General features: G+C 41.7%; 1 protein-coding gene across 2 annotated transcripts in view; it reads left to right on the forward strand.

Moving 5' to 3' along the window:
• LOC147210084 (uncharacterized) overlaps positions 1–12,195 on the forward strand; it is a 28,538-nt gene that overhangs the window by 7,885 nt on the left and 8,458 nt on the right. For both annotated transcript variants that reach the window (XM_086104729.1, XM_086104738.1), the window contains exons 9-15: positions 851–962; positions 3,175–3,265; positions 4,837–4,923; positions 8,866–9,018; positions 10,774–10,903; positions 10,982–11,014; positions 11,100–11,197. In XM_086104729.1, the coding sequence (XP_085960855.1) occupies positions 851–962; positions 3,175–3,265; positions 4,837–4,923; positions 8,866–9,018; positions 10,774–10,903; positions 10,982–11,014; positions 11,100–11,197 (704 nt within the window). The remainder of the gene's footprint in view (positions 1–850; positions 963–3,174; positions 3,266–4,836; positions 4,924–8,865; positions 9,019–10,773; positions 10,904–10,981; positions 11,015–11,099; positions 11,198–12,195) is intronic.

Raw genomic sequence — 12,195 nt, forward strand, 5'->3', positions numbered from 1 at the left:
TCATCTTTGTCCGAACGACTTTGACCCCTCCTAGTAAAATTCCAGTCTGGACTTTGTATTCTTTGTGCTGAAGCGTGAGCATGAATTATTTTATTATTGATCTAGACTATTTTAAAAGTTTCACTGTTGTTGTTTAAACCCAACACGTGCACACAAAAAAAAAAGAAAAAAAGTGAAAAGAATTAGTCATCCAATAGCTACAGTATGTGATCCTTTTAAATGTCATCTGCTCATTTTGCCTTGAGTTGGAAAATATGAATATGCTAATAATTGTTTTATTACAGCTTTTTTATTTGGCATTTCTCTCATTTTCAAAAAGAGCTGTGCAAAGCTTGACAGTAAAATCCATAAATTTTGGCACGTGGACACAATCCTCATGGATTGTAAATGAAATGAACATCTTTCATTAGTGTAGGAATTAGTTGTTTGTATGAATACCTGCCACTTTTTGAGGATTTTTTTTATCTGTTTCACTTTTTGACGGCTTCATTTTTAAAAATGAATAAATATTTACTCATGAATCCTGATTCCCATGTTTCACATTTCTGCTCGTGACAGACAGCAAAAATGTGATTTGCATGTCTGAAGTGTGACATTTTACATCTGCATAAAAAAAAAAACCCTCTTGAAGCAGTCGATTCTCACACACTGCTGCTTTCGTATGTGTGAAAACAAAACAAATCGACCTGATGTTGCAAATGTGTGTTTCCCCGAGGTGTTTGGGAGAAGTGAGGCGTAATTAGGCTGCAGACGTTTTGTCTTTTTCTTTCCAGTCATTCCATTATAGGGCAAGACAAAAAAAAAAAAAAAGACAGCCGAGCTCACGCTGTCGACTCTCTTGTTCTCGCAGACATTTTCCTCAAAAGTTTTGCGGTGCAGCCCGCAGAGCTGAAGGACAAACTCTTCATCATTAACGAGGAGGATGGAGGCCTGTCTGACGAGCACATCACCTCTCTGAGGAGGTATGACTTTTTCAGGCCCCAACTTCCTCATTTGTATTCCTTCCTTGCCAAGACGAGAGGCGAGTCGATCTTTTCGCCCGAGTCAGCGAGCGGGGGAAGCGATGCGTTTCAACCTTTAGCCTTCAGTAATGTCCTATTTCAACTTCAAGAAGATATTAATGTCATCAGGGCATGTGACACTGAGGCTGTGGAACAAAGTGAGAAGCAGTAGAAGTTGTTTTATTTATATTATCTGATCATCTGCTTCCTGCATTCGCTAATGAAAGATGGAAACAAATGAAAAATTGCAGATGAACTAAGTCAACTTTTTTTTCAATGATTGATCTTAGCAATATTGATTGAAATTCACAGGTAGTCTGCGCCCGGTGACAAGCGCATGATTTATTATTTCATATTTAACTCATTCACTCCCAAAGACGTTTTTAAACGTCTTTTCAGACTTGTTCTAGAATTGGCTGGTACTGAATGAGTTAAGAAACATGACAGTTGGTGATCCAAAAAATGTCGGTCCAACTCTGACAATAACAAAATCGACCGGGGCTAAAAGCAGAGTGAGGAAAGCATAAAGGAGTGGGGGGGGGGGGGGGCGCTGGGATGGACAGACAGCCATAGCATAGCCTCATTCGCTGATGATTACTAGTTTTGTTGAGGTAGAAAAGAAGAGCACGCCGGCCCACATCGAATTCAACCAGCAGAGGTCCCATCGACAGTCAAAGCTCAATATGACATCGGCAATCATGCCAAATGGGCCAGTGTTTCCTCTTCTGCATGCCCCGGGTTCTCATACTAAAGAGCAGATGGCAAAACCTTTTACCAGAGCAGTGCGGTGATGAAATTTTTATCCCAGGATATTTGTGGAGTTCACAATGAAAGTGGCCTGCTACTTGCAGTTAACTCACTGGATCTGGATTCTGACTCCCCCTGGAGAGCACCCACTGATCTAATGTACTGTGGAGGGGAAGGATTTTATTTATTCTATGAAAACATAATATATATTTTAATGCGCCACTGCGTGTGCCTCAGGAATACAATCTTAAAAAGAAGCTCTCCCAACAGGTGCTGCAATATTAATGTCCGGTGGCCCTCTGGAGGCACGAGAGGGCCTCATGAAAAAGTCAATGCATTTGGTTTGGAGTTCAGAAGCCGAGCAAATGACAGAAAGAGGAAGTTGGACCGCACATGAGTACGGTTAAAGTCAGCGCAGGCACTAAACGGCTGCACCCGGGCTGGCGAGGAGCATCCGATCTAAATGTAGAAGGGCATCCATCCATCCATTCTCTGAACCGCTTTATCCTCACAAGGGTGCTGGAGCCTATCCCCGGCTGTCTTCGGGCGGGGGACACCCTGAACCGGTTGCCAGCCACAGTGCACACAGAGACAAAACAACCATCCGTGCTCACACTTACACCGAAGGATTTAATTTAGAGTGTTCAATCAGCCTGCCATGCATGTTTTTGGAATGTGGGAGGAAACCGGAGTACCCGAAGAAAACCCACGCAGGCACGGGGAGTACATGCAAACTCCACACAGGAAGGCCAGAGCCGGAATCGAAGTACCTCCGCACTGTGAGGTCGACGCGCTAACCACTGGTTCACCGGGCCGCCACATAGAAGGGCAGAATGGCATAAAAGGGTCAACACAGGAATGCACCTTGAGGTCCAGAAATATTGGGGAGTGACAGAATCCTATCGTTTTTGCCTCTAAACACCACCTCAATGCGTTTGAAAGACACCTATGACCAACCTTTTTTGTGTCAGGGACCAGTTGAGATAAGTACATGTTTGCTTTTGAATTGGCAATTTTAAAGCCAATTTTTCATTTGCAGCATTTGTATTCACATGCCTTTGCTTTCAATTTGAAATGTCAAAACTTCTGCATTAGACAGGAATTAAAATGCAGCACAGAAAAGCGCATCTCTCTATAGGACAAACAGCCACATTTGCTCACTTAAGTCAAAATGAATGTCACCAGCTCACTAAAAAGCAGCAGAAATGTGCATTCTCTTAGCCGAGAGGGATGGCACTAGTAAAAAATTAATAATTAAAAAGAAAAGGATGTTTGTGGCGTCCTCCGTTTTGCTATTAAGATCCGAGAATAGCATTTAAAAGGTGGCACATTTAACAAAGCCTTGGCAATGGTTTGTGTTGAGTGTGGGATGGCAATTAACATGTTGCTTTCAGCTAGCTAATTGTGTGTTTTTAAAATCTGACAGGTATGTTCCCACGGTGGAGGATGTGGAGATGTATAAATCCTACAAAGGACCAGTGAGCGAGCTGCATATTGTGGACCAGTACATGATGGAGGTAGAGAGTTTACTTTCTCCCATTGTGATTCCTTCAGTCAGATTTAAAACGCCCGTCCCCGTTCCAGTAACATTATTCTCACTCTGTCAAGACACCTTCTTAACAAAATAACACCTGCCTCCCATCTGACCTGTATGTGCTTCAGTGAAAAGAGTTAAAAAAAAAAAAAAAAAGCACAGGCATCCCACAACAGCTTTCAAGATGGTAGGCCTGAGAGGGATTTAATATGCAAGACGAGGGCCTGATCTCCTGTGCAACACGATGCGTCTTCGGTCCAAGCGAATGTTACCTGTGACAAGCTGTGGGCCAGAATAAAACATCCTCCGATAGACTGTTTGCCGTGTGCGGCAAGCTCGAGGACGTATTGGAATGCTGTATTCCACAATGCTAGCAGATTTCAAAAAAGTAAACGAGAGGACACTGACTGCTCTTAAGAGCACACATCATCTGAATCTCACTTGTTTCTGTGTAAAATTGTAATTCCGTCTGACACGGTATCTCTATGTGGAAGAGATGCTGAGTAAAAAATAACGAACACCATAACGATGCCCAATGCTAACATGCTAATGATGGATAATAACGAATGGATTTGGCTGTTTTACATGTACATTGTGTTGGACCCGCTAATAACGGACATTTCTCAAAGATTCCACATTACAAAAATACACATTGATGGTTAATTAATGACTCTAGATCACAGGTGTCAAACTCAAGGCCCGGGGGCCAGATGTGGCCCGCCACATCATTTTATGTGGCCCGCGAAAGCAAATCAAACATGTCAACTTCCATGATTGATGCTTGCTAAAATCTTGAAAAATGTCAAATTCTCATATGTAATAAATAACATATATTGTAAGCATTTTCTTGTGACCAGAGTCACTTCAAACATAGTTGAATAACACATTATTCTTGACTTCTTCATAGTCATAATTGCCTTCGAAGGGAAACGGTGACTCCAATGTGGCAAAGAGTTTGACACACCTGCTCTAGATTGTCGATAGATATGAATATTACTGTGAATGGTTGTTTGTCTATATGTGCACTGCAACCCCCCCCCCCCAAAATAAAAACAAAAAACAAAAGTGGTTGCACCCCACCTCTAGGCTGTTGTTCACGTGTGAGTGACCCAAACAAAGACAAGTGCTATAGAAAATACACTGCACTCCATTATTATCGGCACCCTTGATTAAGATTTATTATCCTCATTTTTTTTTGCTCAAATGATATAGCACCAAAATAATAATAAAAAAAGGAAAATCAGACCTTTAATTAATATGGAATTATTCAGTAGGAAAAAAAGGGGCTAGAGACGTCAGTGTCTAAACATAGTGAAAACGTCGCTAGTTAGCATAATTTAAGACCCAAGTCTTAACTCTTGCTCTCCATCTCACTCGTACTAGCATCCACATGTGTTTACATAAAAAGCCCATCTTTCAGCATTGCAGATTTTACGTTTTACATTCACTTTATGGTCACATGAAGTGGGCCGGTTGACAATGTTGTCATCAGTTCTGTGCTCATTTCCCTAAGTTATCATTTTAAAGTCTTGGCATTCCTGCTTCATTTTGCAGATGTGCCATATTCCCTACCTGAGCACACAACTAGACCTGCTGCTCACCCTGAGAGAGCTTCCCATCAGCATGAGGGACCTGCAGCCTGTGAGTGCACTGACCCGGTAAAAAAAAAAAAAAAGGTCAAATCCTTGTTTTTGTGTGTCGCATGGCTAAAAGCTCCCATCACACTAACAGCTATTATTCAGCCAGAGCCCTTTGACTGTCTTTTGAATCTTCATGGCTTTCTTTTTATTTGATTTGTAAGCCTTCCAAACAGAATGCACTTTAAAACGACTCTTGATTTGATGGAGCGCGAGGAAAAAAAAAACATCTTCATCAAATCAAATTTGTGCTTTGTTCAGTCGGTGTTGCGAAGAATTCAAAGAATGCAATTTAACTTCATTCCGGAAACTTCTGCTTCTCTATGCAGACAAATGAATGAAGAGAGGTCAAAAGCAAAATAAGCAAATATAGTTTTTAGTGTTTTTGCTCGAGTGAGGATCAATATTTCATCATTAGGCAGTGTGACTCTCTTACACAGGATCATTGTTTATTGGCTTGAGGGACTGCAGGCTGTGAAGTTATTGAAGTCAGACAGCATCCCTCCCAGCTCTTCTTCTACTCTTTTATTTTTCATTCTTCACCAACTTCGCTTTCATTTCAACTGTCTTGCAATGAAGACAAAACAGCAGCGCTGCATCATACTCAACCGAAACAGGAAAACTCGTTTGGTGAGCAGTTCTTTCTACCTGTTTGTAATTTAAGTCGGCTACACATGCCATTTTTTGGGCATTTTGATTTTAGCTTTGCATTATGTTCGCGGCAGCCACGGCAATCACCTTTAAGGTTGAGAAAGCGTGGATGGTCGTGACAGGATGGTGGGGGGACAGGATAGGCAAAACTGACAGGCCATGACTGCCGTGGATGCCTGGACAGATTTTTAACGCTCACAAAATAAACCGAACTGCTTCATACAACAAAGAGGATGCAAAAAAGTGGTTAAGATTGCACGATCGGGAAGAGAATGGAAACCTAGCTTAACATGAGGCAAAAAATAAAAATGAGCGGGTGCGTTGACCTTTGAGAGATAGCACAGTGCCATAGGGCTTCCAAAATGTTGGAAAATAAAAATGAAAATGAAGGAGTAGCAGGAAAATATACTGTAACAACAGTGTGGGGGGGGGGGGGCGGGCATTAGGCTGTTTCCTCATTGGCTTTTGTTTCACGTCCAATTCAGTGTTCACCCCACACATAATAAGAATCTGCCATCATAAATACTGAACAGGTTTAATATTTATGATTTTCGGCCCCTCTTATCACCCCTACAACATTTTTTATCTTTTTTTTTCATATGAATACATTACAACATAGGACAAAGATAACGACATTCAAAAATTCCCTTCCCATAATATTTAGTTTAAAAAGTTTTGTAAAACAGCTAATGCCCTGCCAATAAATTTTACTTTGATTGTTGTCAGGTGTTAGGGTTAACCTCTAATTTTGTTTTACTGTAACCGGATTTTGAATTGGAATTTTATTCTGACAAATATCAGAATTTGCTCCAATGTTTAGCTTTACTCCAATATGGATTTCTCAACAATTAAATGTGTGTAAAAACAGACTCATGAAAACCCTGAAAATTTGTTTTGCTGTTTTAAAATAGCTAATAATCTAATTGATCTATCTAATTTTCACTGGATGAGAAAAAAATAATGTCTTACATTCATGATGGGCGAGCTATCGTTTATTCAGTCCAAGCACTTATTGGTTAATACATCATAGCGTAGTGTAGCAAGCCTCCATATACGTACATACATGCCACCTCTTGCTTGTGAGCAGTGTAGTGATGCCATGACATTGTTCAACAAAGTACTGTATTTGCTTATATGACTCGTTCAAGTTTGAGATGCCTCCTCCGAACTAAACTTGGAGCTCAGTTTGTTTGAAACAAAACTCGAGGTGGGGTCGGAAATGGTGAAATCACCGCCGGTGAGATATTTCTCACCAGCTGGTGGGAACTTTCACTGCCAAAATATCTTCACATCCTAGAATTGACATCTACTTAAGTGTTGTGAGTGTGAGAAAGAGCGTGAGACAGAGAGAGAGACACAGACAGACAGAAAGAGAGAGTTTAATGCACGTAGTGATTAGCACATATTGTACAAATGTGTTGAGCCACCAACTTCTCAAGAAGTTGAATGACTGATGGGAATTCAGGAGTTTTAAGTGTTGGCTCAGCAGGACTTTGAATCAACTGACAAAAGTTGCTCGAAGCAATGTAGCGTCGAAATCGCATAATGATAAACAGTACAACGGACTTCCACTCAATCAGGCCATGTTGTTAAGCAACTTTCCCAAGTTTGTAGCATAGACCCGTGGTAGCCAAGTGGTCAGTTTTTCGACTTTGGTGAGTGGATTGTGGTCAAAATAGTTTGCTGTGTGACAGGAGGCTGTTCCACTTGTCCCGGTCAAGGCGTGCGGACGGATCATTTGTTTTCTTTAGAATCATAGCCTTAATTATTTAACTTTCAAACGTGTTGGTATAGGTGGCCCGGTATTCCAGTGGTTAGCGCGTCGACCTCACAGTGCAGAGGTACTGGGTTCAATTCCAGCTCCGGCCTCGCTGTGTGGAGTTTGCATGTTCTCCCCGGGTCTGCGTGGGTTTTCTCCGCGTACGCCGGTTTCCTCCCACATTCCAAAAATATGCATGAGAGGCTGATTAAACACTCCAACTTGTCCCTAGGTGTGAGTGTGAGTGCGGATGGTTGTTCGTCTCTGTCTGTGCCCTGCGATTGGCTGGCAACCGGTTCAGGGTGTCCCCCGCCTACCGCCCAAAGACAGCGGGTATAGGCTCCAGCACCCCCCCCCTGCGACCCTTGTGAGGATAAAGCGGATCGGAAAATGGATGAATGAATGTGTTGGTATAATGTAGGCGAAATGCTAATAAAATATCCTGTGGCATTATAGGAAAAAACAGACCTCATGCACTGCAGACATTATAATAAATGATAAAAATTCGAACTCTCTAGCATTGTCCCTAGGTGTGAATGTGAGCGTGGATGGTTGTTTGTCTCTGTGTGCCCTGCGATTGGCTGGCAACCGATTCAGGGTGTCCCCCGCCTACTGCCCGAAGGCAGCTGGGATAGGCTCCAGCATCCCCCGCGACCCTAGTGAGGATTAAGCGGTTCGGAAAATGGATGGATGGATGGATGGATGATAAAAATTCTGAATAAAAAATAATTGCTCACGTAACTTTCAAACGTACTAAAACAGGCGAAATGCTAAAAAAATGTTGTTGTTTTTTTTTTACGCATGCGCAAGTCAATACTCTGTGGCATTATGGAAAAATGTTTTTAGCATTTTAACCTAAACGTACGTTTGAATTTAGTTGCAAATATGTTTGAAAATACTAGCACATACGTTCAAATAAATTTAAATACGTTTGAAAGTACTGTACTTGCAAATACATTTGAATGTTGGTATTTTAGTGTATGTGTGTGTGTGTGTGCGTGCGTGCGTGCGTGCGTGCGTGCGTGCGTGCGTGCGTGCGTGCGTGTGCGTGTGTCAAATAAGACAAAATAAGCATATGGTGACAGCATGTTGGTACTGGCTGGCTCTGAGGCTCTGATTATGGCATGACTCCCCCATCATTCATTTCTATTCCAAACAGCTCATCGGAAAAACCGAACCAGTCCTACTTTCACTTCCGCCCTGTGCTTGTTAAACAAGAGATTCGTGTGTTTTTCCAGAGGGATATTAGCACTTGACACAATTACATACAAAATAATCATCTCGCCCAACAACACAGGCCTGATTATTCATCTCATTGGGTCAAATGAGGTGGTGTTTAGAATGTAAAAAAAAACAAAAAAAAAAAACAACCTCAGTATAGCCCAGAGTTATTTTGGCCTCAATACTTGCATTCAAAACATGTTTGTTGTGTGCGTGTGTGTCAATGTGTGTGTGTGTGCGTGCGCGCGGGGGGGGGGGGGGGGGGGATTAATTCAAGTAAAAATAATAAACTCTGACGCTGTGTTTGCCTTGCAGTTGATTGGCCAGAAGATTGCGATGTGTACAGAGCTGAACAGTTGCAGGTCATTCGTTTCCGTGCTGGAGTACCTGCTGGCCATCGGCAATTACCTCAACGAGAACGCCGGAAAGAAGAAGGCCAAGGGATTCCGCCTCTCATCCTTAGCTAAAGTATGACTCCGCTGTCGGCTGACTCGGGTTGTGGTGCAGCGCTAATAAGATAGCGCTCATTGACATACACAACAGGGCTTCTCTTTCATTTTGACTCTGGGCCTTCCTGCTGTGGCCGCTTCAGTTCAATCGCTTGTCTGGAGCTTACATTTTGACGAGTGATTGCTCCGTTCCTCAAGCTCACAGACGAAATGAGCAATTACACAGCGTAGGTATTCAGTTCAGGAATAGCGCAGCCAATGTAAATCAATACAAATGTATTACAGTAATAATAAATGATTTTTTTTCGCATTATAGCTTATTGGAATAGACACCTGGCAAAAGTATTCACACTCTGTACTTGAGTAAAGTACAGATACTTGTGTCAAAATATATCAACAGCAAAGCAAACGCATAGTCACAGTCGCGTAGAATAATATTGCACAAATTAGCTTATTGCATCATTGCAGGAAATAGTATAGCGCATAACACAACAGCAGAGTTGTAACTTGTGGGTTGTAACAACCGACGTCTTTTGCGAGACATGCTGAGAAGGTGGCATCCACGTGGGGTCGTGAACCTAACTGTGTTTCTCTTAAAAGTCTAAATTGCTTTTCTCTCTTGTAGCGGTTGGACATATGTGCAACTGTTCCGAATTTAATTTGAATCTCGTGTGCAAGTGGCCCCGCCAGGAATTTTTAAGGGCCTCTGTGCTGGGCCCACACCTAAAATGTCCTCGACCTGCTTTAATGAAGCCGAGGCCTTCCGTTCCCTTCTGAGGTGCGGTCCTATTGAGCTATTAAATCGACATAGCCTGAGATAGATGGTCTTAAATGCACGCCTGACTACCATGTGCGGCAAGACAAAAAGGCACTGAAGATTATTTTACTCTCACTGGCTACTTCTTGTAAGATTTGCTGGGACCCGTATGACTTCAGGGGAATTGGACATTCAAATTTGAGAATTTATATCTTTGTAAAGGCCGATATCACCTACGTATTGTCACGTTGCGTGGTGGTGGTGGACCCCAAAAAGCAGGCAAGAGGCAGGAGCAGGGTCTATTTGACAAATTGTATTAAAACAGAGAAAACTAAATCCAAAACAAAAAGAATCCAAAGTAGCAAACAAAACCATGACTTGAGCAAAAAACTATCAAGAACAGAAACATGACAAACATACATGACAGCAACAAAGAAACAAACAATGACCCGACCATGAGTGGTCAGGCGGGAGTCCTTTTATACTACTAATTACATAATGACCAACAGGTGTGCAGCTGCAGGGGAAGCCCTACAGTGCCACCTGTTGGTTACAAACCAAATCATGACACATATATTGGAACACATTATGACATTAGACAGCATTGCTCCTTTTTCCAACATAACCAAAGCTACAATAAGTGATTAATGAACTGTAAAAACCTTGCAAAGCACAATTGTCGGACTGTTTTTCCAACATATTATTCGATAGGGAAATGCTCACCTGTGTCAGCTGGTAGTCTATGATTTTCTTGAAGAAAATTCCATTTCAACCTTAGCCAGAGAAGGACAAAAAAAGTGAAAAAAAATCCCTTTGTTGGAGTGAATTGATTTGTTGCGTTGACAGCACGAATGTCTGGCCTTCACATGAAGGAACTCATGAGATTACACAGGCACAGACACACACCCACACACTCGCACACACGAATGTTCAATCTTTCCTGGATGTCATGTGGTTTTTTTTTTTAACTAAGATGGCACTATCATGTCGTTGCTTACAAGTGCTATCGGTCCACAGCTACCGCAGCTTCGCGGTACAGAGCGAACTTTCACCCTGCTCCATGCCCTTGTGGAGCAGGTCATGTTGCATGAGCCGATCTTGGCCAACTTTACCAAGGAGTTGGGAGAATTTGAAACGGTCCCAGGAGGTATTTCCGTCTTCATGTTTGCTCAAAGATGAAAGAAAATTAAGTTAAATGAAACCGCTTTCTCGATGTGTTTCCTAGCTTCTGTCAAAGGCCTAATCGCTGAAGTCGATGGTGAGTAGATAGCATTTCATGATACTGCAAAAAGTGTTGGCCCCAATGGCACGCGGCCTAATAATAGTGTTTTTTTTTCTATTAGTACTGAAAAATGAACTGCAGAAAGTCATCCAATATGGAAAAAGCTCCAAGAAGAGAAATGTTGAGGCGCATCATGCACGCTTCAGCAAAGACCTGAAGGTAGGATTAAAACTGGTACCAAGATTTGGAAGTTGATTTGTGGCCACTTAGTAAACGGTCATTGGTAGTTAGCTACATCAGTAACACAAAGCTAGACAGTTGGTAGGTGGTTCAATGGTAGGGAGATGGCATGAAGGTAAATGTTTAGGGGAGCTGTGTCAAACATACGGGCTGCGGGCCAGAACTGGCCCCCAAAGAGGTTCGATCAGGCCCGCAGGATCATTTAAAAGTGAAAAAATGCAGAACAGACACGGAATGAATATTTTGAATAAATTCATGGAGTATCCGCTAGGGGACACCGTTTTGATCAGGGTAGAAGACAACAGCAGTCTCAATATGTCACTGAGACAGACCCAACACAGCAGACGCTATCAAGGACATGTGAATACTTTATTCTTTACACATTTAATAGCGCTCTCCTTCGTTTGTAAGGTGTGGGCAGGGATTACATTTAGATTTTATATGCACATGTGTAAATGGTTTTAAAATTATTTTCTTTATAAATCTCGTTTAATCTTAAAATGCATGACTATATTTTTCAATACCAATTACTTGTTAAAGTTTTGTGCATTTGTGCAATCAGTGAGATTGTTTTTAATCCGGCCCACTTGACATCTACCGAGGCCGTATGCGGCCCACAATGCCAAATGAATTTGACACCCCTGGTTTAGGGAGTAGGCAGAGTATCTAAGTCGACAGGTAGCAATGTTGTCCGGAAGCTGATCTTTGTCCCCATTTTATGTTTGTTTGTTTGTTTGTTTATTGAACATAAAACATATATACAGTAATAATTTGACAGAAAATAAGGTAGATAAAAAAAGAAAGAAATCAATCTTCATACAACACAGTTATTATGTTCAAGGGAGTAGGAAGAAGTAAAAAACTTATCTAGTCCTACCCCGTTATGTGATTGTATCTAATAAATCATTTTTATATCAATCAGAAAAGAAAAAAGTAAGAAGAAAGAAGTCTCCATTAAGGCTCATACTTTACCCTTA

This window comes from Hippocampus guttulatus, chromosome 1, assembly GCF_054856545.1.
Source record: "Hippocampus guttulatus isolate MCC_2025c chromosome 1, RoL_Hgut_1.0, whole genome shotgun sequence".
Taxonomy (NCBI): Eukaryota; Metazoa; Chordata; class Actinopteri; order Syngnathiformes; family Syngnathidae; genus Hippocampus; species Hippocampus guttulatus.